This window comes from Pempheris klunzingeri, chromosome 22 (genome assembly GCF_042242105.1).
Source record: "Pempheris klunzingeri isolate RE-2024b chromosome 22, fPemKlu1.hap1, whole genome shotgun sequence".
NCBI classification, from domain to species: domain Eukaryota; kingdom Metazoa; phylum Chordata; class Actinopteri; order Acropomatiformes; family Pempheridae; genus Pempheris; species Pempheris klunzingeri.
This window is the reverse complement of record NC_092033.1, coordinates 15,777,488-15,802,769: the sequence shown is the minus strand read 5'-3', so window position 1 is coordinate 15,802,769 and position 25,282 is coordinate 15,777,488. Positions and strand designations below refer to the sequence as shown.

Here is a 25,282-nt window from a genome sequence, read left to right as displayed (position 1 = left end):
TGAAGATTCCTCGGTCACCATGTTTTCAATACGTAACTGTTAGGAAATAGAAAATGTGCAGGCACGCTTATGCTAATACATTTTCATGTTAGTACATTTATGCTTTATTATCATGAAGTTTTAGCCTGATGCAGGACTGTGTGATAGTTATGACCTTTACACAGACCAAAGAGATGTGTGTTGGTGTAGGATGTATCAGACTGTGCATGCATTCTTGAGATAAAGAAGAGTTGGAGAAGGCCTTGAACAGTGAGAAGTCAGCGTATCTGCGTTTCCCACCAACCGCCCCTGCAAGGAGGAGAGGGAGCAGGGTGCGGCGGAGGACTGCTGAGAGGAGGAACTTTGCTTATGCATGTTGCGTGTGTGCTTGAGGGACGCTGAGACTGCTCGGTGCAGATGTAGATCTTTGCCTGTACTCCTCGCTTGTTGCAAGTAAAACTTTGAACTGAGATCTCTGTCTCTGAGAGTTTATCTTGTGTGTTGGGAAATTAATGGTACGAACTAACAGCGAAAATACAGTTCTGGTCTTATAGAAATAATTTCCTGACAGTAACAGTGCACGATTTCATTTGTCATCACAATGATCCATATAATAACCATCCGCAGTTAGATATAGCTATACTGTCACACATGAATAGTAGTAGAATTTATGTGATCAACTTTTTTTTGCAGGTTTTTTTTTTCTAAAAAAACTCACATCCACTCACATGGATGACTAAGACAAAAACATAATTGTTCCTATACTAATTCTTTTCAATAGTTTGTTTATACTAATCAACTAGTCTTTTTAAAATGACTTTCCTCCCATGATACTTTGCCTCATGCTATATCTGCCTCTGTCTGGCTACTCGAGGCTGGTGCTCGCGACATCTCTCACAATGTTTGTCATTGTTGGGGTTTTTTTCCCATTCTTTCATCATTTCCTGTTTTACTTTGCATACTCGCTTCTCCTCTTCTTGCAGATACTTTACTTCCTGCCCTTGTGTGTTTCCCGCCTGTGTGATTTTCTGATTGGTTTCACATGTCCCTCATTATCCCCCCTCCTCTCTATTCTAACATAAATAGTCTGTGTTCCCCCCTCTGTGCCAGCTCTTACTTTTACCAACGTGTCAAACGTTCCAGCATATCTCTACTCATGTTTATTGTTCCTGGTTTTTGATCATTTCTTGTGTTCCTGGCTATGCCTTTTTGCTTTTTTTTTTTTTTTTTTGCAAGTAAAGACTCTTTTTGATTCTAAGAGCCTGTATTTGAGTTGTTCTGTTGGGTCCTTTGTCTTTGCCTACACCAGTTGTTACAGGGCTGTGTGTACTTTGAAATCATGACAGGAAATAGAGAGTCAATTACTCTCAAAGAAAAAAGCAGTCTCCTCGAAGCTTATGTCAAACTTCCAAAAATTAGCCAATCAGAGGCAGCAGCCAAACTCAGTGTTCTTCCTCAGGCGACCTTGTGCAGTCTACTCACACAACGAGAAACAGTTGTGGCTGTTAGTGATGAGGAACAACTGCACACACAGAAAAAAACAGCAGTGGCTTCATATAAAACACACATACTTGTCCGCTTACTGCTTACTGGTCCATTGCAACGCATGTTAATTTATAAAAAAAATCAAATGATAATTTCAATTAAATAGTTTAAAATATTAAAATGTATCTAAAACATTTAACCTGAAAGGTCTGAAAGATCTTTAAGTTGTCAAGCAATTTTGGATAAAGCAATCAATTTGAAATCTTCCCATCAAACTCAGTCAGATAAAATTCTAAATGAATCCTTTTGTGATGGACCTTTTCATACTGAAGACTCCATTTCTTATCTTGGCTTCAAGATATCTGAACACAGGACAGCATTCCAAGAAGTTTTGCCAAAACATTGCTCATTACATGGAGCATTATCCATAGTTGATAGTTTGGCACTATGGACTATGTGATTTGAAGCAAAACATAGCTTCTTCCAAACAGTAATGATGAATGACCAGCTTGGATAGTGAAATCAGGAAAGTGTGTGGGTTAAAAGGAAATTTAAGACTGCAGTAGCAAGATGGAGAATTTGAGGATGCACTGGCGAACTTGACATCTACTGCAGAACCTGAAGATTTAGCAACTATCAAGGTCACCCCAATAAATGCTGATTACTGCCATGGATTTAATCTCACTGCTTTTCATGAGTAAGTGTCTACTGGTTCAGATTACATGGAGCTCCTTTCCACACCCTCCAGCTCTGTCTCTACACGAACTCAAATATGGCCAAGGGACTTTCTGATACCAATGTTCTCCTGTGACACTGAACTACAGTTGGAAAAGGGAAAAGCAAAGTAAAGGTCAAACAAGATGACAAGTCATATATTCTGGAAAAAGTAGCTAAAGAGATATTGAAGTACAAAGCCCACCCAGCTGATGGGGACTTCAGTGATATTGCTGAAACACTGATCGAGAAGCATCCGTACCTCTCGGAACCTGGTTCATATGATGGTTGCTATGCTTCATCATATTTTTCAGTGCATGAAGAAAACTCCTGTAGTTGTAGCTGTAGTTGAAGCTGCCCTCCTTAGTGGATTGATCACCACATAATGTGCAACAGAACAAATAGTGAAGCGGTCCATTTGACTGCTTTATATTTGTGTAACACATATGCCAATTAGATGGTATCTGCATGAGAAATAAAGACATGGAGAAAGAATTTGTTGGAATAATCCTTTTTGTAATAAAATGATTTTAATTCAGTCAGATTTTACTTACATGCTCACAATCTGGGAGCAAACTTGTTGGTGTTTTCATTTTCATATTGCCACATAAACCATCAACAATTGAATTGGGACTGTGATCCTTTCGATCACCTCTTGGACATGTTGCTGTGGGAGTTATGCTCAGTGTGTTTCTGTGTGCACAGAGCTAATAAGTGTGGTGGGAGGACAGGGAGGAGTCTTCCTGTAAAGTGCTGACTCCCTTCAGTCTGCGACTCTTTTCTGGCTCCTCATTGACTCCATTATGTCCCACAATCATTAAAACCTCTGTAAACCACTACCAAGCTTTGTCACGTTATCGCTACGCTCTGAACACACAGCGAGCTTTTCTTTTGCATTATTCAAATTAGGAAATTACCACAAGAATAACTTGTGACGACATTTGCTGTGGATATTCACAGACCTCAAATGATGAATACTAATGATAGCACAGAAAACCATTCTGAACCACTGCTAATGAGCTTTATAATGTTATTGTTGTGCTTTAGGTGTGCCCTGAAGACATCCATCAATTTGGTCCCGGGAAAATTCTCAAAAACTACTTTTTGTTAAATTTACAGTGTATATTCATGGCTTCCAGAGGGTGAATGCTCATTATTTTGATCACCCCCAGATGTTTCCTCTAGCACCAGCATCAGGCCAACTGCCCCACATTCATGATCCCCCTGGTAGCTTTTGTTTTTTAGACATTTGATGAGCACTATTGACATTCTTAAATCATTACAAGATGAATTTGGCTGTGAATACTCCTATTTCCCAGAGGATGAATCCTACAGATTTTTCTGAGAAGATAAAACCACTCATAACCAATGCTCATGATCTTTGTCTTGCTGTCTTTCATTGCTGCACTTGAGGTGGACCCTAACATTAACAGTATGGTTAAGGGAAAGTTAATACAGAAACAAGGCAACATGCTGAATTTCTGCAAAATTCATAATGGAGGTACATGGTCTATACATCTACAGGTACCTTAATTATGGTGACCGTCCTCCTCCCCCCGACCTTTCCTCCTGCCCCAACATCAGGACAAATTTTCCATGTGTACAATCGTCAGCAAATATCACACATTAGACGTTGATTCAAATATCAACATCTAAAATGCAGATTGCAATCATGTGTTCTGATGACGTTCATGCCCTGCAGAGGATGAACCCTCTTAACTTTAGATACATAGTGATCCTTTCATTTATCAACATTCAAATGAATAAATGATCACAACTACTGGGCAAAAGGCCATTAAATTTGCTCCTGATTACACAGTAGCCAGAGGATGAACCCTCATGATTTGGTGAACAGATGAATCCCCTGCTAATGAGCTCCTAATGTCACATATTTGTTGGCTGTGACAATGTCAATCATCCAAGCTCAAATGTGGCTGAGGAATGGCTTTCAAATTAGATTTATTAGCAGAATTGGTTGAGTGCAGCCTGTTTCCTAACAGATAAATCAGATTTGATGATTGGATAGAGTTACATTACATATCAAGGCAGAAATAGATACATGTGGGTCCCGGCTCGTCCTGGGAACAGTGACGAGAGCCATTGTTGTTATAGCCTGGACCCAACAGATATAAGTTTGTTGTGATTGTAATGATGTCGTGGCAAATTTGTCAAAACAGACCAGGGAGTAAATAAGCCATGGCCTTGACATGGCTGCCAAGGGAAGGGTTAAGGTCGGCCCGAGCTATGATTAGTTCTTCCATCTGGTCAATGAACTCTAGGAGCGGAGAGGAGGGGGAAAAGGAGATGGGTGAGGTTTCCAGGTTTCTGCTGTATTGTTGTCTTATTTTGGCTTGGCTGAGGGAACAGTAAAATAGGTTAGGGACAAACTGCAGATGGACATTAGATGATGTCTGCTGTACCAGATAAAGAAATTGTCAATAAAGTGCACTTAAGCCTTAACCTTACGTCACAGTGATATACCAGTATTCAGAAAACACTGCCAGTAACATTACTGGGAGAAGAAACAAGAGCTCCAGCAAAAGTATTTTTCCTCCACCATCAGAAAATCACTTTGCAAAGACTTTGAATTTTTTGCAGAAAAAAAAGTTTATGAGGTTATTATTGATGTTTTTTATGTGTGTCGCGGCTGTAGCTGCAGTAGAAGGAGACTTGTTCACCCCTGGTTTGTTTATTCAATAAAGGCATTTATTGTGGCTACAGGAGTTATCTATCTGCGATGCAACGGCTCTTTATACTGTATTTCTGCATAATAAGATGTTTTTTATAACCATAAAATAGTTATTGAGGGGTGGATTGATTCAGATGGAGCACTACTGAAGGCCTAGGTGTGAAATGCACGGTCCGCCACTGCACTATTATTAGTCTGTGAATGTTATGTCATTGTTTTGTGGTAATTAAAAGCAGGAACTGTAGACACTGCCCCATCTCAAGGAAGAGTTTTTTGGGATTGTCCTTTTCTCTCAAATCCATTAGTTTACATTAATAATGAAACTTTAACGGAAGATCACTAAGTATTAACGATCATGAATTATATATTTGCAGAAATAGGGTCTATTCATTCTTTGCTAATTGCTTTTCAACTATTATATTGCCTTAAAAATGTAATTGTCTTTCTCCCATAGCTTCATATCATGTTCTTCTCTTGTTTGTGTTTTCAGAACACTTCAATTATTATCAATTCTGTCATTATTAAGCCATGTGAACCAGTCCAAGACAGAAACTTGGTAGTTTTAGAATGAGAACACACAGCTGAAGATGCAGCAGCGTTGGTGGAGCTGGGTCCGACTCTATTTATGGTCAAACATATGGAAAGCTGATAAAAGAGGTCATTCTTTGTCAGTGTTGCTGTCACCTCTGAGATATTCTGAGCTCACCAAGAGTCTGACGATTGAACTCTCTGAAGAGGCTCCTCATGTCTGTCACCAGAGCAGCCAAACACATTCCTAAACTTTTAGCTCCACTGCCCACAATACATTCACCCACCGTCTTACTCCCACTTTGAAACATGATACTGCAGTTTTCTATCCATCTTCTAACTTAAATGGAAACTACTTGACTGGGCAGTACATTTTGAACACTGCATAATTTAAACAAAGTTAAATAAACCATTTCTTTGTCAAAATTGATATTCAGAATCAAGAAACTTGCATGACAAGAGAAGGATCCAGGTCACAAAACCTACTGGACCTGTAGGCAAATCTGAGATGGAGCCTTCATGACCAAGAAACATCAGTCAGGCCTGCATGGCCAAGACAAGTTTGAATCCCAAACCCGTGCAGGACCAAGACAATTATCAGCCTGAAAACTTACATGACTGGCACAAGCCACAGAAAGCAGTAAATCAAGGCAAGTTGAAGCCCCAAAGCCTACATGGCCTGAGACAAAGCCTATAGAAGAGCAAAGTCCCGTCCCTTCTGTTGGGCCCCATGGGACCTTACTTCAGAACAAGTAGGTACAGTGATCAATGGCGAAAGACAACTACTTTTTTGACCCCTATTTGAATTGCTCCATGAATTATACAAGTGATGTCAGTTTAAAAGATAATTTTGCAAGTCAAGAATGTTGCAGTTTGTCACAGACAGTAAAGTGCTATTTAGTTGTCGGTGAAACCCGGTGAAAACGATATACGTCACCTACTAGCTATCTAGTTAATTTAGCTCTGTTCTGCGCACAATTGTAATGTTATCTTTCTTGATGCCCTTGATCAGTGTGTAGTCTTTTTCATTATGTATTTTCAAAGTCTGACACAGTTTTATGACACACTGCGACTTTCTTAACATGCAAAATATTTTTTTAAACTGACAAACATCACGTGTGTAATTCATGGCACACTTTAAACAGACTCTTCCACTGACTATTTACATATGTTTTTTTTTCTGAAATAAGTTCCCATTGTGGTCCAATGGAAGGGGAGGGACTTTGCCTCTCTGTGTTTGTGTTACAAAGGTTACATAACATAGTCAAGTCTTTGTCCTCTCCTCTTGTAGAAGGAGAGAAGACATTACAGAGTAAAAAAGAAACACGGCAATGAGAAAGAAGTGACCTGAGCCAAACGTCAGTTACAAACATCAAAGAATCATTGACAAATACCAGAGGTACTGTGACTTTCATAACATTGGAATTCTGCAGAAGGGGCAGGTTGAGAAAGTAACCCACAGACCTCTGTCAGAACATGCAGGTGCAGATTATTTATTGTGCAACATGTCATTCTGTTCTTAAAAGCGGAACCGTGGAGTCAAGAGTTAAAACTATTGCTTTGTTTCCTCTTCCATACAGAGGACTGCATGGCATGAAAAATAAGAGTAACAAATTATCACGTTATTTCAATTAGTTTAAAGCAGATTTGATTGAAACAGTTAAAACCACATTTCATTATGTTCCATGTCTTACATTCATCAGTCATCACTGGAAAATCAATGCTCGACTGGATTAGATGAACAATCTGTTAAATGGTTTAATGACTAGTAGTTTCTATAAATTCCAAATCCAGTTCTTGTGATGTTAGCATAGGTGTACCACAAGGGTCCATTCTCAGTCCTCCTCTATTCACTGTATTTATAAACAATATAATCAAAAAGTTTAGCTATAGCTCTTGTTCACACTGAACTTCAAAAACTTAGGTTTTATCATATTTGCAGTTATTTTTTGCAAATGTGAAAATGTAAAATGTGCATCATCTCTCTTTAATCTGTATATTGTTTTCTTATTGTCTGTTTCAACTGTAAACAGTTTTAATTGTTCGCATGTCTCTCTTGACAAAGAGATCCCGATGTCAACGAGGCAACCTGTTTAGATAAAGGATTAATTAAAATAACAATCCTGAAATGTGCATACATAGCATGATAAAGGTGGGGGGAAACAACCCCTAAGAATGACATTATGCTCTGACCTGAAGTAGCTCAGCAGAAGCAGCGTTAGCAGTGAAACCTCAAGACCCATTTTCAGATGCCACAGCTATGTACACATTTCCGAGAATATTTCCGTTTCACACGGAGAATAACCTAAATAGAAAACATGGACATTAAATGCTAAATATCAGCTAATTCAAACTGTTCTAATACTAATGTAACAGAAGATATTCAGATTGTGTCACTGTTTGCTCATAAGTATTCATTTGATTATGATGTAAATACATGTAGAATTTAAAACACTACACATAAGTAAATATAATTAATACATTATTTTGCAACAACTGTGATAATGTTGATTTGATCAGCTGTAAATGCTGAATATACAAAATGCATTTTATTTTCACTGAAAGTATTATGGAATATTTGAAACTTAAATTCTTAAACCATGTTTTTTTTTTTTAAAACCATCCATATATTCATATTGAAACTTTCTCACACAAACATAAAAGAAAAAGGAAGGCGTTGGCAGAAAGTTTCACTCCTAAACAATGTGAATTTTAAACCCAAACAAATTTGCCTTTGGCTCTGTTTTTTAAAAACCATGTTGTATGAAAAGAAATGAAACACGAAGGAGATCTGGCCAAGAGAACACACAGCTACAGATCTCATTAAGGTAAAATAAGCATGTTGACAGCAAGTGTTCCTCCAGCGGATAGCCTACAGTGTTGTGAAAGTTGTCCTCATTTACGACCGGCTGTCAAGTTCTAATCAGGTCTTGGCTAGGAGATGAGGTTGGCTGGCTACCATGTTGGGCACTTTTACATATGTTCAAATAGAGCTGGCTCTCAAGGGATTTTTCTGAACTTTAAACTCTCATTCCTTATTCATGCTCATAGAAACACAGGAGGCTTCTAGATCATTTAAAACTACAACTGTAGGTCGTGGCTATTGTTTGAATTATTTCAACTTAAAAAATAGGTCAAATGAAATTCAACTTAAAATATATTTTGATTTAAGCAGGAATGTTTCATTTCCTTGCCATGCCGTGACAACTTTTAGTAACGTAACAATTTATGTTGCATGACTTACCGGAGGGGAAACATTTTTTCTAAGGAAACTTGCTTTTTGTTTCGATTTCAAAACCACAAAACAACCCCTCTGCTGCAGCTAACAAATTCACCTTGTACAGACATGTTGCATCTAGTTAGTTCACCGCAAAGTGTTGCAGAGTGACGGAGCTCGACGCTGGCGACCCACCCTGAGGACAGGGGTACTGGTTAGCAAACATGTGGGATTCTGAGGCTGCTACTAAGTGTCTTCTTTGCATTTCTACATTCTATTACGACCCAGTGTCACATAACTTTGTGAAATAGTCACAAAATGTATTGAATTCTATGAATTTGTGTCTGCGGAACTGTGTTCATCTCCATTGCAACGGTTGTTTAGGTTCATGGGTAGTGAAGCCTCTTCAAACAGTACTGTTTTTAATTCAAGACTAACTTTTCCTGGAGGACTTTTTACAAATGAAGTAAAAAAAACTTCACTTTTTCAACACCCACCGTTCTCACTAGGGTCTGCTCCATCCTGTTAAACTGGAAACTGTTTATATCCGTGAGACCGGTATGTAGCTTTTCCCCTTGTAAACGCTCAACAATACGTCTCGTAAAATCCTAACCACTGCAGACATTCCTGAACACTGGGAGAGCCTCCAGACAGCACAGAGTCTTCACTCCATGACTGAGGAGAATCCTGCATCCCGATTGGCTGGCAGGTGTCTAGTAAAATTGAATGAGGGACACCTCCAACATAGTTTAGTCAAGAGTTTAACCGGCGCTCCAAATCAAATCATCCAAATCAGCACTCAAGGCTCATTAATCTACAGGTAACCACGGCAACAGCACTGATGCCGATGGTTTAACTGACCTGACCATTGGGTTGAAGTCAAACTGAAATAAAAAGAAATCTACCTGTATGTCATTGGTGTTGGTTTGGACTTGTGGATTGACATAAATATCTTTTGACGTATGTTTCGCCTAAAATAAACTCTTGAAGAATTGAATATTCCATTCAAACAAGTCCGGGAAAAAATGAACAAAGTGTTAAAAACATAGCATTAAAAAGCAGCGGGAAATGTGTAGCGTATTTCAAATGAACACTGTTACTTAAGTATTACTGTAATGATGAAATTATTCCAATCAGAATTAATAAAAAATGTGTGTGAATTTGGGCTCCTGTCTGGTGCTCTGTTCTGCTTTTGAGTCACATTTCTGCTTCCTCAGAAACATTCATTCACATGTTCTGACTTCCCATATCAGTCCCTCACTGCATACACCAGCCCAGATTTTTTGTTCTTCTGCTACTTAGTTTTGAGACACCTGACTCTTGGACAACTGCCTGTTAAGTACTTGTACCTGCCTGTCCTGCTGAGAGACAGGGTTTTGGGTAATTTCCACTTTAACAGCACTATGTAAAGCAATATCTAAAGACACACACACACACACACACACACACTACACACAGTCAGACAACCCACTGCAACACATTTAGATTTTAAATATAAAAGAAATTAGCAGCTCAAGATCTCCTTTAGACTCTCCCTCCTCCTTTTGTTTGGGTCACTTTGCACTGCGCACAGATGCTGCCAATGCTGGAACAGAAACTTCTTCTGCAGGAATTTTCTTCCGCTGAAGACGGCTTTCACTGGCATCTGAAGGGACGTGCAGGCGCATGCGCTTTTGTAGAACAGCCAATAGGAAGGCTCTCCCTCTGAGAGCACCTGCGATCGGCCAACGTCTCCCACCGCGGGCTAGATTTTAATTTTCATTGACCTTTTGCTAAACGTCAACAGAGATAAACTGAAACACTTCACAAAAGATACAGTGGCGCTTATAATGGCACGTATAGCGCTTTCAAATTTCCAGATTTCCAAAGAACGACCTACCTACCTATGACAGAAATACACTCATGGGTACTGAAAATGTAACACCTCCCACCCCTGAGCTGGGTCCCGTCTGAGGTTTCTACCAGTTAAAGGGGAGTTTTTCCTCACCATTGTCGCCTGGTGCTTGCTCATGTGGCAATTTCACAATCTTTCATTCTCAATAGTTGACCTGCCCTAAATGAAAAGTGTCTTGAGATAATGTTTGTCATGAACTGGCACTATATTGATAAAGATTAATTTATTGATTTAATGCATCTAATCACCTGTCTACTCTACTCATACCTGGATAATCCACATGACCTTGTTTGTCTCAGTTTTCTCACCCTCCGTTTCCAGATCCCCCATCGTCCATTTTCCTGCGACAACCCCTCCCTCCCTCCCTCCCTCCCTCTGTCCATCCTTATTCCTTCACTTCTCCTCCTTTCATCCCCTCTTACTCGACCCTGTGCGCACTTCTCCCATCTCTTCTTTTCCAGGTAACTTCTGGGGAACCTAATTTGCTTGGTGATGCTGCTCCAGGAACGAATCCTCCTCCTCCTCCTCCTCCTCCTCCTCCACCCGCGGTCTTCAACACATCCCTCCCAGACCGGCCTAAATGGATAGATAAACTTCCTCCCTCACATCCATCCTCAACATCCTGTACTCCCTGAGGTCATTAAACCATTAAAATCACAAGGCTGGTGCGCAATCTCATAAAGTTTAAAGTTTGTTTTAGAACACACAAACCAGTGCAATTACTTTTCTTCTGCTCTCCTCTAAAATACAAAAGTTGTTACGTGTTTGATTGCATACAGTATTAGAAGAGATGGATAAAAGAATAACTCAAAGACATAAGATTGGATTCCTGTTCCAACACGTTCAGCCAAACATCACATTTGCTTCTATCACCACTTTTGCTTTTGTTTCCAGGAGGACAAGTGGAAGCTGGTTGCGCAGTTTTGATTGGGAGTTTGTTTTTTTCCCTAATCAACATCTGTATTTGTTCAGTGACACCTCGACCGTTGGGGTGGGGGGGGGAGAGACTCCGCTGCTCTTTTTCTTTGAATCATACGTTCATGCTCATGGGCGTTATTTGAGATCCTTGCTGGGGTGCAGCCTTGATGTGAAAACAGCCCACAGCATGGTATGTATCTGCCGCTGGAAGCTCCCATTTCAGTGGTTTGGTCCGACTAATCGCCCCTCTGAGAACCGTCGTGGGGGCACAAGGAGCATATTGTCTGTCTTTTCTCTTTTTTTTCTTTGACCTCCAGATTTTTTTTTTTTTCCTGAAAGGTTAGCGGGAAGGATGGAGCTATTATTTGACACACACACACACACACACACACACACAGAGACACACACAGACACGCACAGGGGGTGGGTGTGGTCTCCTCCAAGAGACCCGTAGTAAACCCGTCATAGATCTAGAGCAGTTAGAATGTACACCCTCGTATAGGGGCAACAACAGGACTTCAACAACTTCTGCACTAATTTTTCTTCTCCTGCACGTCATCTACTTGGACCTTTTGTCTGAAATTGCCAACAATGCATTGCAGTTACGAATTTAGTGCATGAGTGTGGCTGAAAGCGCATAAGGGCAGGTGCCTTTTGTAAATTCCTGCCACTTTTGCTGTTGAGGCGCTGTCATAACTCCGTTTTCTCCGCGTGTTATTTGAACTCAGCACCTCAAGATGGAAAACCCAGCCGCAAACGACTTTTTTTTTTTTTTTTTTTTTAAAGCTTTTTCTTTTTTCTCCTCAAGTCACTCATGCAGCTCACTCCCACGCGTACTGACTTAAGGTTTCTATCGAAGGAGGCAGAATGAGCACGCTGATCAACGCAGCACCAGCTTCTGTTTTCCACAAATTAACATGTCAGGCAGCATGTTTACACTAGAGGAACTTAATGACCCGATGCTGCAGCTTCCCTCAAAAGACATCAGGACAAAACATTATCACTTGTTTCGCAAGCGAATAAAGTTCAGTCATGGGACAGACCCCAATCTAAAATATGATGCTGGCTGTGATTTTTCTTTCTTTATTGCATGAAAATACTTTTAAACATCAGTGTCATTAGAATAATGATGGAAGCTTCTCCCCCTGAATCAGAGGATTAAAACGATTAAGGTTATTGTCCTCTTTGGGAAGCTTTTCTTCGGCTTTGCAGAACATTCATCTCCAGACACATCAAACTGCATCCTTACTTACATTCTTGCATTTAAAAGATGGATAAAACAGTAAAACCAGTCGACAATAAGACCAAGACCAACAGATTTTGTCCCAAAACAGATTACTTTCTCTTCTGTCTTTGTTTTCTGCCTCAAATCTCATTTTTGTTTGCATTTGATTTATACACTAAATTGTTTGGCTCGGACTACATTCACAGATTTTGAAGAAAAGAAAGAAAAAAAAACCCGAAAGAAATCTTGATTTAAGGTCCGCTAACTATTTTGTTTCCTCACGCTTCAAACCAAAGCAATAATCTCGGCGTGGACCACCAGTTCATTATCTCATCCAACTGCTATTCTTTCAATCTGAATCAATGCTTGAATAAAATGTAATGTTAGGAAAAGCAGGGCTTCCTTTTAAAAGGCTTTCGTCGCTTCACTGCGCTCTATGATTTGGCTGCAGACCACTTCTTTTGCATATTTGCACAACAGGCCGTGCTGGGTAAACTCCCCCTCGTATCATCTTCTGACGCAAAACCTCCAGCAGTGTTTGCAGTATTTGTTCAACCGGTCGGCTTCTTTAATAAACCACCCTCCTTGGTAAAAATGTAAATCCACGTTAAAGGTCCACGTAACAGAGAAATGCAACAGCCTTAACTGCGCTGGATTTAGCCTCCTCCTTGAGTGTTGTTGATGTTTGTATTCTGTGTATTTAAGTGTAACCAGTGTGTTAGCCAGGTCCCCCTCGGAACAGAGTTTTCAATTTCAGGGGATTTCCTGGTTAGATAAAGGTTAAACAAAATCTGCCCTCCCCTAAAAAAAAAAAAAAACAGCTCCAGCATTTTTTTCCCCCCTTAAAAACAGGGTTTACATTTTCCTAACATGCGGTGAGTGATTTCTCACCGTAGCTTTTCCCGAAACCTCTCAGACGCAGTCGAGTGGATGTCAGAGAGGCTCATTCCTCTATCCATCTCTGTCCACAAAAACTCTCCATCACAGTAGTTAAGATGATTCTGGGTGTGATTTGGAGTGTGATATTAAAGCTAGATAGAAGAGGCATTGATATTGAATAGGTTTCACTTATGTTTGAAGTTTTTTTTTTTTTTTTTAGCATTTTTATCTGTGATGTGTGTGTGTTTATTTGCATGTCACTGTGGACATGTTAATGCCAGGTGTGAACAGGGCCCGAGACTGCGTTTCACATCCCATCTGGTTTCTTTCAACAAAGACCACAATCTCTCTTGAGCTTCAACAAAGTAATTTCAGTTGTCTAAACTTAAGCACACAGGTGGCGAATCCTATTCCCTGTAACAGTCACAGCACAGAGACCCAACATAGTAGAAATAAATAAGCCTGTGAGATACAAACTAAGGTCCATCCAGATAGCCAATCATAGTGCAGGATAATGGGGCAGCGCCCGGGATGGCCAATCACATTCCAGCCCTCTGCATTTGTGGAAAACTACAATTGTCAGATGTTTTGGGAAATGACTGAGCCTCTTTAAAAATCTAAACTAAACATTTGTTTGCAGCAGGAACCAGGATGTCAGCGCGTATAAGGAGACGGACGAACGCGCCATGTGCTTTGATCTCTTCATGGGATTTGTAACAAAAACAAAACCAAAGAATATCAGTAGCCTGATCAGTAGCCACAAGCTGTTTCGTGCCCTTCCTGTTCTGACAGCTCTGGTATCAGATCATCTGGACTTACTCAATAAACGTTTGCAAACTTCTATCTTCATATCAGACATTCATATGCCACAATCAAAACATGTATTTGAAAGGAATGTAATTGTGTGAAACAATTAAAGTTGAGTTTTTTTCTTAACACGCTACATGTGAATGTCGTAAATTCGTTAGACTGTGTTTTTATCAATTACTTTTTGGAAAGATTCTTAATAGAATAAAAGATTAAATAAGAAAAAACATGTCAGGTGTTGGACTGAGACCCCGCCCAAAATAACGAAATCTTAAATTAAAGTTCCCATGAGTTCATGCATACTGTGTGGTGTAGATTTTGGCTGCAGATCAGATCTGTATCTTGCAGCTCTGTGTTCACCCTCGCTCACTGAGTATGCTGGCAGTTTATCACGCTGCACACTGCTGCACATCATCACACACACACTGTGTTTCACGCACATAGCTTCACTTCTTCATCTCTGAGACCCAATCACCAAAAACTGAAGATGGGAAAAATTAATGGATGCCTCAAGTGTCTTTTTATCTTCTTCAATGTGCTGTTTGCAGTAAGTAGACACTCTTTCTTTGAAGATTTCTGATTTTATTTCCAATTTTAGTGCTCTTTTTTCTTTCTTTTCTTTTTTTTTTTCGGGGGGCTTGTCTTGTTTTTTTTTGTTTTTTTTAGTTAAGTATTTGGGTTTAGAACAATAGATGGAAACTGGAACCATAAATTCACCAGAAAAGGAAGTTAAACATTTTTTCCTGCTGTGGTTTGTTCAACAAATCACTAAATATTTCTATGTTCAGAAACAAAGAGAGAGAGGGGGGGGTGATCTACAATTAGCTGAAAAAAAGATAGTAAAAAGTTGGCTAATTGTTTGATTTTCATCTTTTATTTGCTAAAAAAAAAAGGGGGTGGAGAAAATCTAGTATGCTCACAAGAAGACAAAAGACAGATTTATTGAAAAGGAAGGGGAAAATAGATACTTTATACTTCATTTAAGTGACTGGAATGAATATATAAAAAAAAATAACAGTATAAAACATCATAGTGTTTGTTTGATTAAATTGAAAGTGAAGTGATAAAATATCAAAAAGGAGTGAAAAGCATCCTTGTTTAATTAATACACAGGTCCAGATGTCCAGCTTAATTGTTGCTCATGTTCAGTCAGCAGTCACTTCCAGTAAGAGGGAGACGGGGGAAAAAAAGGGAAAGCGGGGACAAATCCCAGCAACAGCACAGATCAGGTTCATATTTCAGCCCTCCCACCCACCCCCTTTTTTCATTCTTTCTTGCTGCAGAGGTGACTGTTTTCATTGCTGATAAAAAAAAAAAAGAAAAAAAAAGAGAGAGAGAGAAGAAAATGAGGCAATGTAAAGAGGCCGGAGTTTGAAGAGGCTGTTTCAGTTCTGAGGAGCATTTTTTTTTTTTATAGGAGAAAAAAAATTGCACAAAAAGCAATTTATCACAAAAACACTTTAAAAATAATGGCTTTTGAAATTGTGCAGGAAACTAAATGTGGCTCAAGAATGAAAAACAATGCCTTCCTTTCATGGCCTTCACTCTATAGGCATGTGTTTCTTATTTAGTGAGTTTTTTTTACACATCCAAAGAATGTAAACATTGTGTTTGAGAACATTTTAAATTAGTCTGCATGCATTTGATTAGATTAATCGAGACTATAACACTTCACTAAACGAAGGGAAACAACAGATGCAAACATGTGGTGTCTCTGCAGTTTAAAAGAAAAAAGACGTTTCATGTGTCTGAGAGCGTTTGGACCACCAGCGTTCAGCTCATGAGATCAGAAGTGACAGAGATATTCTTCAGAGCTCCGTCTCCCTCTAGTGTCTCTGAGCCGACATTACAGAAAGCCCACCAGAAGGCCGGGGAGATGAAATAAAAACCCCAGCATGCACTAGTATAAATGTCATGCCTGCACAGGTAATAATTACAGAGATAACAAACACATTTTTAATGCGGTCAAAATCACTTATTCATGGTTTTGGTGGTTTTATGCCCTCAAAGTCCTCTGAGTAGAGACTATTTTCCAGCAATTTAAAGCCTTTGAAGACGTACAGTGAAATGAAAAATACTTTCTCCAAGTTTTAATCTTGAGCGCATGTGTTAAATGTTCACCAATCTCTTCAGAATCAGAATTCCTTTATTGTCATTGTGCAAGAAGCACAACGAAATTTAAATGAGAAACAGCAGCTCTCATGGACAGTGCAAACAACGGAAGGTGCAAAATACAGAATAGTGCAATAGTGCTCTTGCTGCATGCTATAATTTTGGGGGGGTCTTTTGTCTTCTAAAGCTATCCTCAATGACTCGCACTAAACTCGGGAGCTGTTGCATAACTATATCCAATCCGGTGTGATTTGAGGCAGCCCCATCCGTCATGCAGACACACATGACCGCAGCTACCAGAGCAAAATGCCATAGGAGGAAGTGTGCGTTCGGATGTTCAAAGACTGTGGTTGGGGTCAATTGATTGCCCTGAAAGCCCTTATTTTCCAGCTCCCCCTCTTCTGATTTAAATTCCCCTTGTGACTAAGTCCTGCCCACATATTCCACTGTTGCTTGGAAATACATCACATGCATGCATCGATGCAGACCACAGTTTGTGTCAATTTAAAAAAAAAAAACTTTAACCTTCCACTCAACCGTATGGTTGAGCACATTTTGACTCACTATATCATATTGGAAAATGTTTTACTTACAACATCTCAACCGTTCAGTAGAGGCCAATATTTCAAAAAATGTGGGGTCTGTTCATAAAAAAACATTGATTTTGTTATTAGTGCCCCAAGGAAATAAAATATCTAAAGAATACATTTTTTCATTGCTTTTTTCTTGGTAAGGAGGTTAAAGGGGTTTTGAAATATTTTTTATTCCTCTTATTAATATGTCTTCTAATTTTCTGCTAATCCTTTGCTCTTTTTTAAACTCTTTCATTTGGATTTATTTATTTATTTTTTAACAATCACTATGTTGTTGGCACACTTCAGCCTCCGTACTCTTGGCTTCAACTTCGTTAAAACACAAACTGATGTGTTGTGTCCTCAGATCGCTGGATGTCTGCTGATCTTCGGGGCTGTGAAGTCCACCGCCTACAGCCACCAGGTAAGCAACAGCGACAACAGTGAATCCAGTCAACACAACAATCACACAGGTTCTAAAAAAAACATGTAGCGTAAGGTAAAAACAAAGATGAACCAAACTTTCATAGTGTTCCATCACAGTTTGCAGACTGACTTTGACTCAACACACTGATCGTAGCTGTAGGTTTTATGTACGTGTCGGGTGTGCTTTACATCTAAAGTGGCTTTATGATCCGAAACTAGACTAGAAGGTCGATGCCACGCTTCTTGTATGGTCTGTAAAGTAGGCTGAATATGTAGAGACTGTAAGCAGGTGTAAACAGCTCGCCTGGCTCAATCCAAAGGTCACATGTGCATGCAAGACGCTGTAAAGCTCACCAATTAACACTTTATATCTCATTAGTTTAATTTGTCCAAAAAAATGAAGTGCTGCTCAAAGTTTAACTGCCGTTCTGTTTTCACGATTCCTCTCACTCCAAACTTTTTTTTTTTTTCTTGGGTTTAATAATATCACATTAGCGTGGACGTAACGATCTCACGGGATGGCGTATTTAATGCATTTCAGCGTGCCATTTGGCGCTGCCTGTCACGCCTGATGATCAAAACCACATTGCACTCGTTCTGAGGTCAAGTTAGAAATTATTACGTAACATCTGGTTACACTTTGAAAGTAAAACATGCTGAGAAACATTTCAGGTGACGAAATGTACCAGTTCTGTTAGGTTTGGAACCAAAACTATGTGGTTAGATTCGGAAAACGATGATGACTTGGGTTAAAATAAGTATGTTGATTACAGAACAACATAAGTCTGTAGAGACTAAATGGCGTGAAATGACACGTGGGAAGCAAAAAAGGATCCTCACAAAGGCCTCCTATTCTTACGCCATTTTGTGAGAATGGACCGTGACCCCTTCTAGGAAAAGGCTACAACTGCTGTCTAAACCAGAAACAGGGGGTTGTCTGTCTGCCAGGTTGTGAAATCATGACTGTTTGCTGTGATCTGCCAGATGAATCCAATCCTTGTTCATTATCACTGTTGAGTCCAGTGGTCACTGCCAAACATGCATTCGCGGCTTCTCATTACGGGATGTCTGTGGGCAGACTGTAGTGTGACTCACAGAGGTACAACAAGGAAATCAGAATCAGGTGTGAACAACTGAAACACAAAGCGTCAGTTTCGGGAAAACAGAGAAGGTTACAGGGTTTGTTTGCACCGATTTCTCAAAGGATTTCTATCATACTGCAACATGTTAAGAACCTTGTGTAGCCAGCAGTATGAATACTATGTACTTTGAGAGAAAGTTAATATTCTGAGAGCGTTTGTGGGGATTCAAACAAAAGCAGCTGGTTTGTGTCTGTGAAAATCAAGGCTGATTTTGTTAGTCAGAGCATCCCATGTGTAATCCTGTACACTGTACAAATCTAAAAGCGCATAAATGTTGAAAACAAGTTGAGGTGAAGGATTGGATTGTTTATAAGGAGGCGGGCAGCTGCCAAGACGTAGTGGAGGCTTTGATTCCTTTTTTTTTTTTAATGGAGAACAGATGCAGCTCGGGGGGAGTTTTTCCATTCCCAGTCCCCCTTTCTCTGCAAGAGAAAAACAGGATGGCTCTGACAATGTTATCACATCAGAAATACGTGGCGGGGGGGTGGGGGGTGGGGGGGGGCATCTTTCCGCACGGAGCATGGCCTTTTAGCTCATTGTTTTTAACTGATCAAATTTACTTTCCATTTGTGTTAAGCAGTCTCCACAACACATCATTGGGTTTCCAACAACCATTTTTTTTTTTTTAAAACTTCCTAATGGGCTGAATCTCGATACCCATGCCCTTTATACAGCATTGGCCTGCATTAAAGCGCTTTTCGGCTGCTTTTAGAACTTTCTCTCACTGTCGCTGAACCAACGTTAACAGTTCAATCAAAGATTTAAAGATAAATTAACATTAAAGGCGATTATCACTGGGTTTTCTCTATTTCTTTCTAACAGTTAGAGAGGAGGTATTGTGGTCGGTCTAAGTCAGCAGTCTTCTCCAAACAGCTATCGTAATTGATATTCTGTCTAAAAACTCTAATGTGACATTGGCGGTCTCTGAGGAGCTCGCCGCCATCATCTGCTAGTTTTTAGATTATAAATCAACAAACTTTGCATTCATTATGTCTGGCGCTAAACTCCCAATTCATTTGTGTCTCAAATGGACTAAAACAATCAGTTCATCATCATGTGTGCCGGGTGTGTTTCATAAAACGAACAAACAGACAAAAAACAACGGACGAGACGCCGCTGAGCACGAACAAGAGATGAACTGAAGAAAAAGGAACATACACACTCGCAAACGACTGAGCTTGTCCTTTTCCAACGTTAAGGAAACTTAACTTCAAGGGAAGATGTCATTTCAGCATTATTATTTAATCCACCGTTTGTAGTAACTGTTTTGTGTTTCTTGTGTCGTTGTCCTGTCATGGTGGACCAGCTATCGGCGGTCGGGACCCCGAGCCTGGGCTGGGGTTGGGTGTTTGCCATCGGCGTCCTCGGCATCTCCTGCCTGGGAATCTATGCGGGCTGCTCCGAGAAAGAACTCGCCCTTAAAATAGTATGTGCAAGATCCTACGACAAACAGAAGAAGAACTCACGAGAATCAATACGACAACTTGATATTTTGACCATTGCTCGTTTGCTTGCATGTGCAGTTTGCAGGCTTCATGGGAGTGGGGATGGTCATCATGCTGATCTTTGGCATCATCATGGCTGTCACAAGGAACAAGGTCATCTAAATATGTAACTTTCTACTATCTTGACGCGAGTTTCCATTAAGCTTTCCAGATACTTTCTTTGCTCTCCATTAGAATTACTGCCTTTGTATTTGTAACATGCAGGCCTCCTCTGCAGCACCCACCTACCTTCATGTTAACATTCTCCCTTCTCTATCTTGATGCTAACCTTCTTCTCTCTTGATGGCAATATAGACTTACATCTCCTCCTTTACTGCAATTTAATGCTACCGTTATTTTTTCTCTCCCATCTTATGGTTAGTATTACTATTGCACTACAAGGTTTGTTTTCCAACACTCCATCTATTTTTACTCTCTCTTTATCCTAGTAATCCAAGTAAGGAGCAATCTGTCTTGATATTAATGTTGGTCTTTCTCCTCTTGTAGATCAAGCATAGCTTTGACAGTGCCTCCTCTGAGATATCAAAGCCCTTCATGGAAGAGGAGGGACTGAGAGCGCTGCTTGAAGAGCTGCAGAAAAGTGTAAAGTTCTCCGTAGTTTTGATCATTATGACTGTAGTCCGGCCAGGTTTGACAGCACTTCTTTTAGGATTGATGCTTTCTAGCGGACGTTAGAAGGGCGTCACTTACACATACATGCAAACAAACCTCCATATGATCCAATTTTACATTGATAACAAAGATTTCTTTAAAGCTAAATTTGGGATGTAGTTTAAATATAATAATAATTACAAAAGATCAATATTTTGGTGTAATCACTTATTATTCAGCTTTCCTTCACTTAATACTATTGATATCTTGTCACCTAATGCTGCCACATTTCCACCCGTTGAAACTCCCTCTCTCATGTGGTTGCAGGTCCAGTGCTGTGGAGTGGTGGGCGCCTCAGACTGGGGTGATCAGATCCCTCAGTCCTGTGAGTGCAGGTCTGGATATCGAGGACCCTTTGGGATGTCTGAATGCAAATCCAAACCTCAGGTTGGTTTAGTAAAATGACAGAGATGATAGAGAGAGGTTGTGTGTCTTTGATACAGAATCTGCAATTTTCTAAAAAATATCTGAAACATTGTTTGGTAGCTCTGCTGCTGAATCAGAAGGCAATTTGTAATTCACTGTGTTGCTTTGAAATCACTTTTCATATGATTTGGCCGGAATCTTTTTTTAAAATAATTTCATCTCATAATATTCTTGTTTTCTTGCAGGGATCCTCGGGCCCAGACCAAATCTATAAACAGGTATACAATCAACAAACCAACCAACACAACATCCAATTCACCCATCAGTGATGTTTTCTACATAATGACCTTCTCTCCATCTCCTCTTCTGCCGCAGACCTGCAGTGGCTTCATCTTTGCGTGGTTCGACCTCATCTTCCAGATCGCCATGGGCTTCTTCTTTGCATTTGCTGTCACCGCAGTAAGCTAAATTGTTACTCTCCGTGTCGTTGTTCGATCGCATTCTGTGATGGCGCTGTTAATACGACAATTATATTATCAATTACATTGCCACATCGTACAACGCTTCAACAGGGAAAATAAACCAGTACTGAAAATTAGTTGTGTAAACTGGACAGACCAGTAATTTGATAGGTGATAGAGTTTCAAATTGGAGGAGTTCCATCCATTGAATAAAGAAGAATGTCAGGTGTCGGCATTGCAAGGCTTGGACGTACATGACACTCTATGAAATATAAGATGAACATCTAAACATCTTACTGTAGGTCAGATTTCTGCAGTTTGAGTATGGTCCTCTCAGCATTTGGACACAACGCTTGGCCACAGCTGGCCATAGAGCATAGGCCTCAAATTTATAACAAAGTTTAGGGTCCCATCAAAGTAGCAGATTCTGGGTCAATTCTGGCTGTCATCTTGCTTCGAGTATCTGCAGGTCGGGTTAGTTTTAAAGGTAATTTAGCGCGACATTTTCCTTGTAGCCAGTGCTTTGCTAAAGCCTCGGGTCAGTCGTGTTCACTCAGGTTGGGTCTTAAATCACGAGTGCAGACTACATTCAGGCTCAGCTAAAGGCCCATGAAGACGTGTGATCCTCCGTTCCAAACTGGCAGAAAAATCAGGATTTCTCAGATGAAAAGTTGAAATAATTTCATCTGATGGCCATAAAATGAACTTACGAAGAGGCTTCTGTGCTTCTATGTTAAGAAATGATGAGGATCTCAGTTAAGAAGCATTCAAATTTAAATCTAAAGTGGGGAAAAACACTTCCAGAACCAGCAAGGTCTCCCATTTTGCAACTGTGTCTTGGGTGAAGACAGCTTGTCCTTTTAGTTCAGCTCAGAAAGCTCGACAACCCAGTCAGCTGTTAAACTACCAATCTGCAACCAGTAAACAGACACGTAGAAAGATCTTTATAACAGCTGCTGGCCTCCAGTCAGCATTTAAATTCATAACAGCGGTTGTAAGCAGGGCTGATCGGACAGATGGTCGCTCATGTGATGCCTTTCACTTCTATTGTGAATTCAGACCTGTCACCTGTCCCCTGTCTGTCTGTCTGTCTGTCTAACTGACTACCTGTCTTTATAGTTCATGGGCCTGCTGGTCTCGCTGCTGATGATCCATCAGGTCAGACGTCATGACATGTCAGGAGGAGCATCCATTGCCATGAAGGGCTACTGAGGGAAACCCCTGACCTTTGGCCTCTGCACTGTCACAGGAGGACTCAGTGGTCAATACATGGCTGCTTCTTCTTTATCTTTTTTTTTGTTTTTTTTTTTACACCATTTCTGCCTTTTAAGAGAGCGACAGGGAAAGCAGGAGACAAAGGGACGATGTGACATGCTGGATGAGGAGTTCATTTGGGAGAGAAAATGCTGCCTTGCAGCATTTTTTACTTCCAGCATCCTAATATAGAGAAAAACATTACAAACATTTATTTTTTTGTGAAACAGCATATCTCTTTTGTGTTATTTGATGGTATGCAATATTATAGTGGCCTTATGTAACACACACCTTGTAGGAAATGAACTAAACTGTCACCACTTTTGACTACAGCTCTATTAACCCGAGGAGGTCACCAAAGTTCAACTTGGTGGCAGGTCTGTACATGGATTTATGGCATCCCTGTGAGGAAATCCACTGATCGCAGCCATTGCATTGCAATTAATGATTCTGCATTGATTGATTGCTCTAAACTTTGATGTTACAAAGCCCTTAGTCAAAGTCAAATAACTTGATCATATCAGTTTTATGTTGGTCCAGGACTATAGTCTAGCTTAGCACATGGACTGGCGCAAAGCTTAGCTTTAATTGCCAGTGTTACTATTTCGTCAATCCAGAATTTGCACATTTTTATTATATGAACTAGGAAAGGAATTCTTCCAGATCTCACTGTGGATGTTTAGAGAACTACTATTTGCAGATGTCTTGGCATTTTTTTGTACTATGATGTTACTATCAAAATTAGATTAGATTATTTTTGTCTCTGGGATGTGGTCAGTAACTTGGAGGAAGGAATCACCAGCAAAACTATCAGAACCTCTTCGGGTTAAAATAATCCAAGTCAGAAGCACTTAATCTGTCACTCGTCTGTGTGTTTGTACAAAAATGTAGGACAATGAACTTGCATATTTTCCAAAGCTATGTGTATGTTATGTAAAGCACTTCAGTCTTGTAAAACCACAACACTCCACTGGACCTCAGCCATGAAGTTGAAAAACATTTTGCCAAGAGGTTTAAAAGCAAATCCTTTCAAAATATGTATTTTGCAACTTTGGGAAAATGGAAAAAAGCACTGAGAACAAAAATTATAGCAAATGCTTAATAGAAAAAGAAACAACTCACCTGTGTCGGTACAATTAACAGAAGATTACGCAACTGAACAGTTTGATTGAGGATGAAGTCATGTGACAAACCAAAGAACAGCTCAGGGTTCACAGGGTTCAATGGAGTTCACTTCTCCCACAGACGGTGAACACACACACGCCATGAGAAATTAACTAATTAATTAAAACAGCGACAAAAAAAAAGGGACACAATTTAAACGGAGGAGAATTAATGTGTTAAGAATTGATTTATTGTGAAAGCTGCACTCATGTTTCCGAATAAACTCTGAAGACTGAATATCCACCTGGGTCTTACTCTCTTGTGTTGGGATGTGACTGGCTTTGCTCACCTCTGTCCATTACATGGAGGTCAGAGAGGGGCCAAAAAAAAGAGGATGAAAGTGAGGATGGGGGCTTTAGAGAACTAACCTCGGGGGGCTCAAATGAGTCTGCAGGTGGAAAGGTACGGGGTGAGATGGATGGCATTAAGGGGATGATGGCACAGTTTGATAGAAAGCGCTGATTGAGAGGTACTGCAAGCTGATCAAGAGGTACGGCTGTCTTAGGGGGGGCACAAAGGGGGTAAGAGAGGTGTTTGAAGGGCTGATGGGGAGTAAGGGGTTTCAAGAAGGATCCAGGGAGCTGGCACTGGCCGACAGAGGGCTCACACTGGGCTGACATTTACTCTGATTGTGGGAAAGCCCACTGGGGCTTGTCAGCATGAAAGTTTCTCAAGTCTTGATGAGGTTTTTTTCCTTTCAGACAAATCCTCAGCTAGTCCCTCTAGGCCTCATTGGAAAGCTTGAAACTCGACCTACAAAACATCTGCAGGCCTTGAAACAGAAACATCACAGACAGAAAGCTGGAGTCTCGGCTAATCAGTCTTTCCACGACAAACTCTTTCAATTCTGATGATTGCTTGAATGAGTTAATGTCAAATTCCTGGGCCTTTTTAAACGAGTGTATGTGTGGACACTCCTGCCTCCCTGATTTTGTTTTGAGTTTACGTGTTCCTTCCTTTCCAACATGATGGTGACCGATCGGATAATTGACACCATTAATACGAAGATGATACACGCAGACATGCACACAGTCCTTTTTCCTGGCAGTCATTTTGACTGATCATAGCAGGAGAAGCTCAGGTGGAAAAATCAGCAATAAACAATGGCTCTGTTCCATTAAATGTCTCCTGGAGCTCCTCCAGTGAGCCGGCGTGAACAACACCAAACCCTGGACTTGGCTCATCTACGTGGAATACAGCCATCATTAATGTTATTAGTAACAGCTGTGCTTTTCCTGCTGTAAATACCACAGCGTTGCGTTACAGGGGAGTAGATGCGAATGTATACACAAAC

The 25,282-nt window shown here is 40.2% G+C and overlaps 1 protein-coding gene across 1 annotated transcript; it reads left to right on the top strand.

Moving 5' to 3' along the window:
• Positions 1-14,675: 14,675 nt before the first annotated feature.
• LOC139222138 (tetraspanin-8-like) lies at positions 14,676-24,231 on the top strand. The gene is made up of 9 exons (XM_070854116.1): positions 14,676-14,882; positions 17,387-17,443; positions 19,894-20,013; positions 20,111-20,185; positions 20,579-20,674; positions 21,011-21,130; positions 21,355-21,387; positions 21,485-21,568; positions 22,690-24,231. The coding sequence occupies exons 1-9, from the start codon at positions 14,823-14,825 to the stop codon at positions 22,780-22,782; spliced, it is 738 nt and encodes a 245-aa protein (XP_070710217.1). The 5' UTR covers positions 14,676-14,822; the 3' UTR covers positions 22,783-24,231.
• The last annotated feature ends 1,051 nt before the right edge of the window (positions 24,232-25,282 follow it).